The sequence below is a fragment of the Eretmochelys imbricata genome, chromosome 4 (assembly GCF_965152235.1).
Source record: "Eretmochelys imbricata isolate rEreImb1 chromosome 4, rEreImb1.hap1, whole genome shotgun sequence".
Classification (NCBI taxonomy): domain Eukaryota; kingdom Metazoa; phylum Chordata; order Testudines; family Cheloniidae; genus Eretmochelys; species Eretmochelys imbricata.
This window is the reverse complement of record NC_135575.1, coordinates 45942475-45957587: the sequence shown is the minus strand read 5'-3', so window position 1 is coordinate 45957587 and position 15113 is coordinate 45942475. Positions and strand designations below refer to the sequence as shown.

General features: G+C 43.6%; 1 protein-coding gene across 1 annotated transcript in view; it reads right to left on the bottom strand.

Annotated features, from left to right (window-relative positions):
* Positions 1 to 15113, bottom strand: part of FAT4 (FAT atypical cadherin 4) — a 229402-nt gene that overhangs the window by 27893 nt on the left and 186396 nt on the right. Inside the window, exon 10 of the mRNA XM_077814772.1 lies at positions 1683 to 1787. Within this exon, the coding sequence (XP_077670898.1) occupies positions 1683 to 1787 (105 nt within the window). The remainder of the gene's footprint in view (positions 1 to 1682; positions 1788 to 15113) is intronic.

Genomic DNA, 15113 nt, shown 5'->3' with positions numbered 1-15113 from the left:
TATAATATAGGATAAGCAATTCATTACAAGTGCAAGACAGATGAAAGTTTGCACAACAAAGCAGTTAACAATGTGTTCTGAGAAACATTTTTCTAAGATAGGGTTACTCTTTTGGCTGCCTTTTAAAATATTTGTTTATTTTTTCAGTTTTTTTTCTTTTTCTGTTTATTTGTTTTATTTAACATAATTCTTTTCTACACGATCAAAGACAATCCACAATGGATCTGCATTCAGACCCAAGCTTTGTGTGACTGTACCAAGTAGGGTGACCAGACAGCAAGTGTGAAAAATCAGGACAGAGGGGGTGTGTGTGTGGGGGGGGGGGGGGTAATAGGAGCCTATATAAGAAAAAGCCTGAAATATTGGGACTGTCCCCATGAAATCGGAACATCTGGTCACCGTAGTACCAAGATCTCTGAAGTTTCCCTTTATGTTTTGTATCATTACTGGCTGCTCAATTTCCTGGTAAAAATTAGTGATAATTAACTTCAAGTAATTATTAAAATATGTTGATAGGACTGTATGAATTCCTTGTTTTATTCTTAGAATTTAGATATAGAAACACTGCAAAGTTTTAATAGAATACAATAAACAGAATGGACCGGGATTAGAGTGGAATGATTCGGTAATGTGTTTTGATCTTTCCATGTCTTTATTAATGCTTTTTAGCAAGGTCAAGTGCCATACTCAATATCTGAGATCATGATGCTCATGAACAGAAGAGTTAATTACGTTTACTGATTCCTTGACTGCATATTTTTGAGGAGTTGTGAATACAAATGTGATCATATTGTAAGACCACTGAAATAAAACAGAAACTCCCCTTCTATAGCTAGAAAACAAAATATGATGCCTTCTTTGCAAATTATTAGTGTGCGGACCAACAGAACTTGATTGTGGAACTTACAATATATAATTTGCAATCTTTACACCTACTATAACTGTATATTTATTCAGAACTCAGTGGTGTGACCTGCACTCAATGGGACTCCTTGTGTAAGGAAGTGTTCACCAATGCAAATAAGGGCTGCTCAACCTAGGACTCAGAATATTTCTGGGCTTTTCATCTGAGAAATGTCTGCCCCTCTCTTCTGGAACACCAGTAAAATACTACAAAGGAAAATAAGGGAAAACTGTAGCTTTAAGGAATCCAAAAGTGAGGGCACCATGGAACCCAAACAATCCAGGGGAGTTCAGTGAGGGATTGTACAGGAAGTGATGAGTGATCAGGTGCAACCTGAGCAGCCTGGCCCTTTGTGGGTTGGTGTGAAGAGGGGGAAGGGTGTAGGAAGGCAGCTGTGATTGTGAGCTGGGCATACAAAGCGGGAGGCATCTTGCATGCGTGCATGTGTACACACACATACACACACTCTCAAGGGCCAATAAAATCTGGCCCTAAGTGTACACCAGGAAAAATCTCCTCCCTTCTCTTTTGTTCTCATGTAGACGAAACAGAAAGTGATATTATAAATCACTAAGGATTTCTTAAATAGATGCTTTTTTTTCTTAACTGGACTGTATTTTAACCGTATGTCATGGGACCTTAATGATTTGGGATAGGCATGTGATTTATTTTGGTAAATTGAAATTAACATAAATAAATATAGGTTTTATTTAAGTGAACCTGAAGAAGTCAGTATATCTATGAAATGTTAACAAAAAAACCCCCAACAACAACTTACCAAATGGACAGTGACAATAATATCCTTCCACTCCATTTTGACAGGATCCTCCATTGAAACAGGGGTTGCATTCACAGTAATTGACAGCAGATTCACATGTTTTGCCTGCAATCAGGTAACCAAATGAACCTCCATGTTAGAGTTTTCATGTCAGTTTCAACACGGGTCTTACATTAGGCCAACGAGCTTATGAAGCCTGAATATATTTTCCAACTGTGCCTGAGAAAGGAAGAATGACCCCATGGATCAGTCACAGGATTGGGAGTCAAGAGACTGAGATTCTATTCCTGGATCTGCTACAGATTTACTGTGTGATGTTGAGAAATTTACTTAACTCCTTAGTGTCTCAAGTTATTATCTCACAGAGCATTTTGTGAGGCTTAATAAATTGATGTTTGTAAAGTGCACTGAGCGCATCAAATATATAGCTGAGAAGTATTGTTATCCCTATTTTTTTGAGTGCACAGAACACATCAGGGTGATGGAAATCAAGGATAAAGAAAGTATAACTTGAATGAGTTTGAATGTAGCAGGTTTAACACAGGCAGCTATTATAAGATTTTTTGTATCTTTTCCCATCCATTATGAGCTTCTTCCAGAATTGGAGGGACCATGGTCCTCTGGAGCTAAAGCATATTACTTTAGAACCAGTTTTCTTCTGAACAGACACTGTCACATGTGCTGAATATTATTCACTAGAGAATAAACTGATGCCGTATAATTAATTTCAACAAGCCTAAATGACAAGTATTTTTGCAGACTCTGTACATAAATGAAAGAATAATAGCAAGAGAAATTATAAGAGCTACCACAAGTATATACAGGAGTACCAAACTAAAATGCTGTTCAAATGTAAACAATAATGATGTCCCCAATTGAAATAATAAACTAGATTTCTCTTTTCTGAGGTGATCAGATACTGAAGTGGTGCCTGAATAAACCCCATTTTCCCAACCCATCACCTCCTTCTTTGCATCCCTCCACTGGTTCTTCCTTTTCCACTGCATCAAGCACAAACTACCGGTCTTCATTTTTAATTCCCTTCATGGCTTAGCTGCACCCTATTATCATCCCTTCTATGGTTTACATATGTTGATACCTGCCTCTTAGTGATACCAGCCTTTATTGCAGGGGTGGACAAACTTTTTGGCCCGAGGGCCACATCTGGGTAGGGAAATTGCTTGCAGGGCCGGAGCAGAGGGTTGGGGTGTGGGGGCAGAGTGCGGGGTGTGGGAGGGGGTGTGGTGTGCAAGAAGAGGCTCAGGGCAAGGGGTTGGGGCAGAGGAGGGGTGTGGGGTGTATGAGGGGGCTCATGGAAGGGCATTAGGGAGTGCAGGAGGGGGCTCAGTCAGGGGGTAGAGGTGCTGGAGGGGTGCGGGGTGCAGGAGGGGTGTGGGATGCGGCAGGGGGCTGGAGTGCAGGAGGGGTGTGGGGTGCAGGAATGGGCTCAGGGCAGGGAGTTGGGGTGCAGGAGGGGTGCGGGGTGTGGCAGGGGGCTCAGGGAAGGGAGTTGGGTTGCGGAGTGCAGGAGGAGTTCAGGCTCCGGCCTGGCGCTGCTTACCTAGAGCAGCTCCGGGGTGGCAGTGGCACAGACCGGTGCCAGGTCACTCATGTCCCATGATGGTAATAGGCAGTATGCAGTACTCTCTCCTTGGTCAAGATCCTACATTTCTGAGTACTTTGGATACCCTTAAATCCATTTAGAAAACTAGGGATGTACTGTGCTAACTTGTTTAGCACCCTAGAAATTTTGCAACGTTTCTGCTTGTTTTCAGTACTTTTTGGTGAGGGGTTATACGTTTAAAATTAAACAAAAAAAAAGCGTTCAGGCACTTAACCTGCACAGGCTGTCTAAATCAGTTGGCACCAGCAATATGGTAAGAAAGTGTTGGGAAAAGTCTTTTTGGTTAATATTAAACTCTTAACTTCACCAAAGGTACGGGAAGCAGGTCCAATGCCTGTATATGATCATATTTTTTTTTTAGGGGGGTGGGTTATTTTACATTTTTTTCTTTTTCTTCTTCTTACGTGCAAGAAGGAGTCTAATCTTTCTGATCTTAGATATAGCTGTTTTATTTAAACCTTAAAAAAATAGTATCCTCAAAATATTGATCTTTGATTGTGTTCAAGTAGGAGATAATATGTGGGGTACAAATAATAAACTTGATCCACTGACATTTCTCAGTAGTTGTCAAAATTCAAAGCTAATAATGCTAGTCTTTATGATCTTAATCTAACTAAAGCAAACTCAATGTTGATCTTTTTCTTCTTCCTCATTACCCACTATGTCAGCTAAAGAGCTTGGATGTTTACAGTTTTTAACAATGTTTTCTTCGCAATTAACAACGGTTTGAACAATTGATGATACCAGTAAAAGTTAGTTTACACTCCTACCAGCTGTTTTGACACAGGAGAAAACGTTCCCTCCTATTACGGTAGATCAGGGGGCTCTATAAACTAACATTTATTAAGAATAAAGAGAAAATCCAAGTTATATCTGCTGCTCACTAAAGTCTTGAGAGGAATATGTCTCTTCATGTGCTGATTTAACAAAGTTGTCTTTGAACCAATACAGATCACTTATCCTCTTCAAATCAGTGCTACACTCACTCTTCTCGAAGGCAAGAACCCTATAAATCAGAATCAGGGGAACAAAAGTAGAACACAGGAGGGCTATTTCAATTTAACTTTATGGATTCTCCACATGAGCAATTTCAAAAATTCTTTTGATAAGAAGGCCTTTAAGAAAGTCTGGTAACCAGGCAGAGAGAGACAAACTGTCATCATAGATTAAAAACAGAATAAGAGCTAGGAAGCTAGGAAAAACAAAACAAAACCAGAAATAAGAGACATGCCTACATATATATCTATAAAATCAACAGATTTAGCTATTTAGTTCAATAGGAGTGGAACCGAGCCCTTTATTGGTACCATGTCTGTAGCTCTCTATCTGTAAAGCCAAACTGCCATAGCCCTATGAATCCAACTAGATAGACTCAGTGAAAGAGAAAAAATAATATGTTTTAGAAACCTCCAAAATATCTTAAAATAGCTTTTCCATAAGCCATGGTATCACAATTTTAATGTTCTGAAACAAAATACACCAAGCCAAGAATAAAATGTTTTTTTCTCAGCAGAAAGTACAGATTCTGTACAGATGGTTCATGAGATATTAAACCTTAAAGGAATCCCTTGTCCAGAACTGAATATCTTTCCATCCTGACAGTCAGACAATTAAGCAATTCTGCGGGAAAATTTGGTAGCTGGGAGAGGACATTTCTCTAGCAGATAGGTTTTAAAAAATAAAAAGATGGCTCTTGGAAGGTGTTTGAAGGTTACCTATTTCTATGGCACAAATCTTAGCACACAAACACTAGCTTTCCAGCTTTAGTAATAAAACTATTCTAATGGTACATCTTCACTACCCACCGGATCGGAGGGTAGTGATCCATTTATCGGGGATCCCCAAATCGATGCCTGTGCTCCACCTCGGCAGGAGGAGTAAGGGGAGTTGATGGGGGAGCCGCCACGGTCGACTCACCGCCATGAGGACAGTCAGGTAAGTTGCACTAAGATACTTTGACTTCAGCTACGCGTATAGTATAGCTGAAGTTGCGTATCTTAGTTCGAACCCTTCCCAGTATAGCCCAGGCCTTAGAAAACATAGCATGTTTACCTCTCCCATCTACTTAATTGGGGTGGGCCTAAAGCTGCGGTAGCTGATTACATCTTTTAACATCTGATTAATGTAAATTATGCTAGTTTGAGTTTTAATATAATAGTTTAACTGTATATGAATTACATCTGCAGTGAGGAGTCCACTACATGTAAATTCTCGCATATAAATCTGGGTTTGGTGGGAAAAGTTTGCAAATTTACTGTTATTTTCCTGTTCTGTTTGGTGTAACATGCATTTGTATTCAGAGATCCAGTTGTTTTATCTGCAAAGACTAAAATAGAACTGTTTTCCATGATCAGAGAATGAACACAGACGTCAGTAAAGGACAGACTGTGAACTCCTTCCTCATATTGCTGAGCAGTTAATTACCTGAGTAATCCCATTCATTCCAATGGGATTACTTGGGTGAAACACTGCTCACCAATGTGAGTAATGGATTCTTAATCTGGCCTTAAGTGCTTACTTCCATTGTTTTACTTAGAGATGCTTCCTATGACTTTAATTAAACTCGCAAGTTTGGGGTTTTCTAAACACACTCCTCAGGGCATTTTTCACAAAGTTTCACTGCTCTAAGATTAATAACATGTGTGTCAAATCGTAATGTTTTGATGAGTGAGCACATTGATTTGTTTTGGGCCTGGAGTTAAACATATCGCCAAATGATTATTAACTTTTCAGTACTATGGCAAATTCATCTTTAAAATTTCATTTTCACAGATTTGGATTACTGTGCATCTGTTAGCCAAAGACTCATCTTTATTTTGATGAGATAGAGAAAGTAATTTTGTTTCCATATGTTTGAGTGCTTCAAGTTTATCAAATGTGAGGAAAGGGAAGAACCAGTCAATGATTTTTAATCCAGGGTGGCTCAGGTATGTCAAGTCTTAATATTCGTGGGGCATATAGCTGCATCTAGTGGCTGATACAGTATGTCAGGCTAGTAGATATTCCCACACAAACCAAAACCTTTGTTAGCTTTCAGTTACAATTGCTGGAATGCATCTTCTTCCAAAATACAGTTAAATAGGCACTGAACAGTTGTCTTTAAACACCCCATCTACGTTCCCCTTCTCAGCCTCAACTTCTTCCTTTCCAGAGCCCAGACTCCATGTCATCCCAAGCAACCAACAGATAGAGATCTTTGAGCTCATTTTTATAACAATTTTTAAATTAAATTAAATAATCATAAAAATAAAGGGGAAATGGACAGTGATTTGTAGTAGGATTAAGGGAACTAGGCTGGATACTGAGGCTGAGAAACTAGTGTAGGCAGTGGGATCCACAGGTTTAGCACAGAACTGTGCTGTCCAGCCCCACTCAAGAGCTCTGCTCCCCAGTCCTTGCTACTAACTTTTATGCCTCCCCTCTTATTTATGACCTCTCACACCTAGAACGCAGTCCCTCAGACAATTAAGCTCAGCAGCTGAGTCCCTGCATATCACTGACTTCCTGAGGTCTGCCTGCTGATGAATCATAGGACGTTTGTCAGGATGAGCACTTAGGCCTGGATCCACAAAAATAGTTAGGCACCTATGGTGTGTTCTACGAAGGGACTCAGGTGTCTTAGAATGAGAGCCACAACCCCCGCCCTGCAGCATGCTAGGCGGGGAGCTGCCTAAGCTAGCCAATGTGAGACACTGATGGAGGTGTGTGTGGGGGTGCTATCACCCTCCCCACAGAGGTAGGTGTCTAAGTCTGGGCTGCAGGGAGGCACCTATCTCTGCTTGCCATCAACGAATGTGAACCTTAACAGGTAGATTCACAATAGTAGAGCTCAAACTAGCGCACTGAAAAGAGTGTGGACATTGCAGCTCAGGGGACAGCTTACTCTCCAACTTCCATCCTCTGTAATACCTCTATTCAGTGGAGGATGCAGTTTGTCAGGATGGTGGATTCCTTCCTGATTTGGGCATGGGAAGAAGAAAAAATGATCTTTATGCCACTGACAAAAACTCCCAGAGAGACTGATTAATTAGGGACAGTGTTAATTAATATTGATAAGATCAGGCTCCTACAGTCAGCATGAAAGGTTGCAGACAAATGAAACAACGGATCATATTTCAAATCACTAAGAACCAAACCATTTATTAATGAAATTATAACTATGTGTACCAACTGAAAGCTGCTGGGTTAAACTTTGGGATGTTTACATTGCATGCCTCAATATGCCCATCTTTTAAACTGATTCTTTTTTTAATTTAATTTTGAATTTGAAACAATTTAACAAATCTACATTCCTTTATCCTAATAAGGCCTGGAAAATAGGAAATGAAGGGTTCATGGGCAGGGCAGGCAAACTACGGGAAGCCACAAAGTATATTCCTTTTAGAAAGTGATTCTTTTCAAAACAAAACCTGATCATCATTAATAGACATAATTATAACAGACTGTTTAAACCTTAATGATGTTGCTCTGAGGTAATCTGTCTTTATAATGCTATTCTGTGGAACGAGCTAAATTGCCTCCACAGTGTGATGAAGTGACATGCAGCTGACAAAACATAATCAATCAAATAAAAGTAAGTCTACCCTCTCGGTCTTGAAGTAAGCTATTACAAAGATCTACAACTCATGTACTCTAATTTACAGGGAACAGAAGGCCTGTGTTGGAAAGCACTAATATCCACACACAAGAAGTACAGAGATGGTGTCTCTTGATGGTGAATGCAAATTCAATTATGAGGTACAGTATTTTTGAGAGCAGCCATTAAAACTATACATATGGTGCACTAGCTCTTTCTACCTAGCATCTGAAATGGAATTATTCATCTCCTTATAGGTAAGGGGAGGGACAAAAGTATGTTGGCTGCTTCTCTTTCACTTAGGCACACAGAGAGTATATTCATGAAGATACAATTTCGTGCTTTCTTTGTTAAATCAGTATAGCTGTCTTTAGTCAAATACTTTTTATTTCTTTTTTTGGAAAACAATGTTAAAGGGAAACAGGGTTAATCCTACAACCCTTTCCCCCATTTCTATTTTGGTATGTTGGCAATAAAATAATCAACACATGCATACTATACATGTGACTTAGGTGATCCAGTCTCACTACAGAAATAACCAATAGTGAACAGTCAAGGACAACAGTTCACAAACAATCCATATGCTGAAACTTGCTTGCATAAACTATGTAGCAAATTTTTGTGAATAATTCATTCACAGAACTCAGGACATGTTTGTGAACAGTTTTCAGGCAGGAAAAAAAAGGGCTAAATTTAAATTGTGAGAAAATTATCCAATTAGCTCTACTGTTCTCCAACTTCAAAAGTTATTTTGCTTTATTGATTAAAAACTTTAGCATCTTTATTTTTCTGTCTCAGGTATTTAGTCTTCAGGGACTTAAGTAACATTTAATTCTAACTGCTTATCAGCAGAAAGGAACGATCAGTTGCCTTTTTTCTCATATCTTTGAATTACAATGGTATGTTTTCTGAAAGGTCAGGTAATCTATGAAGTTTAGCAAAAAGAAAAGGAGTACTTGTGGCACCTTAGAGACTAACAGATGTATTTGAGCATAAGCTTTCGTGAGCTACAGCTCACTTCGTTGGTGAGGTGAGGTCTCCAAGGTGCCACAAGTCCTCCTTTTCTTTTTGCGAATACAGACTATCATGGCTGCTACTCTGAAGCCTATGAAGTTTAGAACTCCCAAATCTTGAAAATGTCTAACTCACTGATTTTCTGTTTTACAATTATTTGTACTGACAGATAGTTTTAACCAGCATATAAGGGCACCATGTAAAGTACATAGTTTGAAAACTACTACTGTAGTTTTTTCTGTGCCAAAAAATAAAAAATTCTGCATGTTAAAAAAAATAAAAATTCTGCATACAATATTTTAAAATTCTGCAAGTGTTATTTGTCAATAAATAAAATATGGAGGCTCCAGCATGGTGGAGCACAGGCCACTGGCTGCATGGAGGTGGGAGATCACCCTGCAGCCCGCCCCCCCGCCCCTCCCCAGGGACATGAACTCAACGGTGAGGCTGCACCCAACATTGACACTTGGCAGAAAAAGCATGAGGCCCTGCCCCTCCATGCCAGGCACACCAGGTATGGGCAGGCAGGCTCAGCCCAGCAGGATCCAGGTATGGAGGATTAGTGTGGGGGGATCAAGGTGTGGGGTGAGAGGGTTCTGTGAAGGCCAATTTGGGTGCAGGCCACTCGGTGGGAGGTCTAGATGCAGGGGGATCTCGATGCACCGGGGCTCACTGCAGGGGCTCCAGGTGCAGGGAGAATGGGACTCTGAAGTGGGGTACAGGTGAAGGTGGCTGGGGCTCAGTGGAGGGGGCTGGGTGTGGGGGTCTGAGTTCGGTGGGGTTTAGCAAGCTCAGTGGGGGTTCCAGCTATTGGGGGAATGGGGCTTGGTGGGGTGGGGGTCCGGTTGCAATTGATTGGGGCTCAGTGGGATGGTGGTCCAGGTGCAGGAGGCACACTGGGGTGGTCCAGGTGCATGCAGGGGGCTTGTCGGAGTGGGGCTCTGGGTGCAGGGGTGGAGGTCCAGATGCAGAGAGGGGTGGGGCTCGGCAGGTGAGTGGTCTGGGTGCAGGGGTAGGGACCCAGATGCAGGGGTAGGCGTTAAGCAGGGGTCCGGATGCGAGGGGGGGCTTGGCAGGGAGTGGGGATTCAAGTGCGGGGGGCTCACTGAGGGATGGTCTGGGTACAGAGGTGGGGGTCTGGATGCAGCGGGAGGAGATTGATGGGGCATTCTGGGTGCAGGGGGACGCCCCCAGCCAAGCCTCACCCTCCCACACTCCCAACCCCTCCCACCAAGCCCCTGGACCCAAACCCCGACCCTGCCGAACCACATCTCCTGCATCCAATACCACCAAGCCCCTGGACCCAAACCCCACCCTGCCAAACCACATCTCCTGCATCCAGAGCATTGGATGCAGGAGATGTGGTTTGGCAGGGTGGGGGTTTGGGTCCAGGGACTTGGTGGGAGGGGTTGGGAGTGTGGCTTGGCTGTGGGGTCTGGCTATGGGGTGGGGGAGGGGTCTGGATGAATAGGGGTAGGGTGGACAGGGGAACAGCTCCCCATGCAGTGACCTATTCCCCCATGGCTGAGGAGTGATGGGGGAAGGAAGCGGGTGCAGAGCCAGGGCCAGGTGAGGCTGGGGAGAGTCGGGGTGGGGGCTAGATGCGGGGAGCTTGGTGGGGAGAGGTACGGGAGACTCGGTGGGGGAGGGGGGTTCTGGATGAAGGGGGTGAGGCTCAGCAGGGGCGTCTGGGTGTGGAGGGTCTGTCCTGGGGGGGAGGGGTCTGACCCAGCACCATTCAGGGCATACCCAGCCCCCTCCCACCCTCTGCAGTGATTTATCTCTTTGATGGCTCTTTGGGGTGCCTGAAACAATGAACCCTATGACTACTCATCCAGCTTCCCTTTGCTTCCCTGTCAGAAAGTCATTTTTCTGAAGGGAAGCAAAGAAATCTGTGGGGGACATGAATTCTGCATGTAAGCAGTGGTGCAGAATTCCACCAGGAGTAGAAAACCCAGCTCAAACCATATGAAAAATCTCAAAACCCATCAAATATAAGTCATTAAAATGTTCTTATGTTTTCAAGTATAGATCACAATCCAGAACAAATGTCATGTTTAACTTATATTTGATAAGGGTTGAACATTAAGATATGACATGAGTCCCACAAAAGTTGCCTGCGTTTTTCATTAACTTCAACTACACACTATTGGTTGATGTTACAGTATCCTGCTAAAGCCAAACAAAGTGTTCTGCTGACCTGTACCAGCAAGCATGTGCCCATTTAACCTCCGCTGACAATGACTTAAAGCGTTACAGAGGATGGGTGCCTAGAATTATTCTGCCATGCTTCTGGCAAAATAATATAATATACTAATTCAATGTGAAATAAAATCCTGGGATCATTGACTTAATTAGAACCTCTAATCAATTAACAGTAATTGCTACTGACCTGAGGCTTTGCAGTTTTCTTCACACAAAGGATCATGTCAGTGTCTTTTGTATCAAGAAACTTCTTGTGTTGAATATGTGTTAGCTGTCAGAGCTGTTCTTTAAATGAAATTGTTGAATCCCCTGTTTTGAAATCTACCAGTGTTTTTCTTTTCTTTTGTACCTAACTGATTTTTTAAAAAAACAAACTAAGCTCACTTTATTATTTACAAATTAGTCTTTGTATTAGCTTGGTAGAGCAAACACGAGCAAATTTTAATACCACGCTGACCCTAACTTAACAAATGTATTCCCTCTCTCTCCAGCTATTTAGGGCACAGAAGCCCCAAGACCACCTCACAGAGGATGAGCAGTAGAGTGATAGGAAGTAAGGCTCAGGGCTAGCATCCATTCCTGCAACCTACATGTATCAGACTAAGTTGCATTGTGCACACACAGCCCCAGCAGCTACCCTTCATGTCCACCAGCCATATAAGGCACAGAAACCCCAGAGGGCAGACCCTAGTAGGAAGAGACTCTCTCGGTCAGTAGCAGGAGAAGAGCAGGAGCCCGGTAATACTGAAATAATTTCAAAGAGCTGAGAAAACCCCTGACATAAGAACCACAATTTTACCTGAATGTTTAATTTCAGCTAACTAATGAAGGCAATCTGTTTGGGGAAAGGAATGGGAAGTAATCAGATCCCCCTACCAAAACCACACCAAACCAAACCACCCACACACATGCAGTACCACTAAGCTAACTTGTAATCTTGCATTTAGTAACTGTACCACCTTCTCTCTGTTTTGGCTTCCCTTACCATGTCTCAGACTGTAAACTCTACAAGGTAGGGTTGTTTGTACAGTGCCTAGTACAAAGGGGCCCTGGTTCTGACTGAAGACTTTGGGCCACAAAATGAATACATAACAAGCAATGATAATTATATTTCAGCAAAGGGCAGGTTATGTAATACAGAAAAGCATACAGAGAAACCAGTTTCAACTTTGCAGGATCTTATAGTGAATTTTCAAATCTACTCTTGATATTATCACGCCCCCAATCACATTCATTCATAATAATATTCCCTGAGAAAGACCTATTGAAACCCTGAAGTAAATCTTTTCATTTATGTTTTCTTAGTTTTTCTTTTATTATGTCTGGAGAAAGTAGCCAGAAGTATTGGTTAGGATTTACTTATATAGTCCTTAAATTACTCCTGGGGGAATTCTGCATCATTGCATGCATGCAGAATTCATGTCCCCTGCCTATTTCTTAGCTTTCCTGCAGAAAAATGACTTCTGATGGGGGAGTAAAGGGAATTTGCATGAGCAGTCATGCATCCCTCCCTGGCAGCACAGGCAGGTCAGTTTGGGCGCCCGGAGCAGCCACTAGAGGCCTAAATCACCACCGTGTGTGTGTGAAATGTGGGCAGTTATGCATGAGAGAGAGAGACACACACACTGTCCCTCTCGCTCACTATTGCAGCATGCTCAGCGTGGAGAGGCAGGGTTTCGGAGTGTGTCTGAGGAGATAGGTGTGGTGCAGACTGTGCCCTCAGGCAGAGCAGAACATAGCAGCCTGCCTGCTTAGTGAATTGTTCCTATTGTCTTTGTGAATTCCCCCAGGAGTATAGAACAGGTGTAAAAGTTTTAAGGCTCCTTTACATGGCCAGAGTGGCTTAAAGCAGTGGTCTCCAAAGTGGGGTGTGAGCACAATTGGGGAGCGCAGCAGGAGGAGCGTCGCCACAGCAAAAGGGCAGTGTGGCAGGAGGAGCACTGCCGGAGGGAAAAAAAAGGGGAGGGGGGGCAGCCCTGAGTCCTCCGGCCTGTGGAGAGCAGGGGCAGCCGCACAGCCAGCGGCTGGAAAGAAATGTCACTTTCCCCTTCAAAGCCGGCCGGAGAGAAGCGGCGCTTTGAAGGGGAAAGCGCCGCTTCTTTCCAGCCGCTGGCTGTGCGGCTGCCCCTGCTCCTCCTGAGTCCTCCGGCTCGTGCTCACAGGGCCGCGTTCCGAAAGGGGCTTTAGAGCTGCAGGCCAGGGCCCTGGGGCCCCCTTAGCCCAGGGCCCTGAAGCCCCTAAAGCCCCTGCATGCCGGGTGGCCCTGCCTGCCATGGGGGGTGGGGGGGCAGCTCCCAGAATCGTGGCCATGGGGGTGGTGCTGCGCTGAGCAGAGCCACCTGCACCTCCCCTGCACCAAACAGGAGATGCCCCAGGTAAGTGCTCTCCACCTCCTGCCTGCCCCAGCCCTGAGCGCCCTCCCACACCCTAACTCCCTCCCAGACCCGTACCCCACCCTGAGCGCCCGCTGTATCACAAAGTGTTAAACCAAGATTTTCAAAAATAATAAAGCATATTAATCACATTGCTCTCACTAAAATATTATTAATATTTTTTTTAGTGAGAGCAAATAAAATAAAATAAAACATTATTTTAAAAATATTGTTTATTTCATCTTTATCTCATTGTTTTTTCCTTTCTATTTTTTGTGTGTGTTTTATAATTTACATAATATATTAGTACAGTAGTACATGTATATAATTTATACATATATTGGGGGTGCGTGCTCAACATTTTTTTACTGATAAGGGTGCGCGTTCAAAAAAGTTTGGAAACCACTGGTTTAAAGGACAGTATGGCCTTATAATGCTTATGGTGCTTTGTGATTAGAACTGGTCTACATTTTTGGATTGAAAACATTTCTTATTAAAATGTACTCCATGAACTGTTTGTTACAGACCTTTCTGGAGATGGTCAGTAGCCAATATAAATTGTGAGTTTGATTCCTCAGCCCTCACTTGCTCTTCAGTTGCCTATGATGTAACACTGAGCATATGGCTGCATATATTTGTTGACTTATAACTAGAAATAAAGGGTCAAACCTAGCTACATTACTATTAGGCAAGATTGGGGATTTTCTCCAATGCTCCCCACTCCCATTGTCCATCCATTGTATTGTAGTTTAAATAACTTACCTACATTTACAGAAAAATTATCCGGTGTGACCTTGTCCTTACAGAAGACCATAGGGCGGGTCTGAGGTCCGGGCATGCAGCTCAGAAACTCGCCTCGCCGACATCACCGCCACCAGGAAAGCTACCTTCCATGATAGGTAAGACGGGAGCATGAGGCCAAAGGCTCAAAGGGTGGGCCCCTGAGCCTGGACAGAACCAAGTTGAGATCCCACTGAGGGACTGGGGACCGAACTTGAGGAAAAAGTCTCTCGAGACCTTGAGGAACCTGACTGTCATGTCATGGGAGAAGACCATCTGCCCCTACATGGGCAGATGAAAAATGGAGATGGCCGCCAGATGCACCTTGATAGAAGAGTGTGCCAGGCCCTGGCTCCTCAAATTAAGATTGACTGCATCAAAAAATGCGAAGGGCAGATGCCCCGATCAGCCGCCCTGTGGGAAAATCTCATCCACTTTGCCAGGTAGGTCTGTCTAGTTGAGGGTTTTCTACTCCCCAGGAGGACCTGCTGGACCTCCTCTGAACAGGTCCATTCTTCAGGGTTCAGCCATGCCGCATCCATGTGTGGAGAGACAGAAGGTTGGGGTGCAAGAGGCAACCGTAGTCCTGTGACAGCAGGTCTGCTCAGTCCGGCAGGGGCCACGGGGGGGACTGCTGCCAAGCTCAACAGCGTGCCAAACCAATGTTGGCGCGGCCATGCTGGGGTGATCATAACCTGCGCCCTGTCCCTCTTGATTTTCACTAGGACCTTACTGATGAGAGGAATCGGAGGGAACACATACATCAGGCTTCCTGCCCACAGCAGGAGGAAGGCGTCGGATAGGGAGCCCTTGCCCAGACCCCATCTGGAGTAGAACCTGTGGTACCTCCTGTTCTGCCT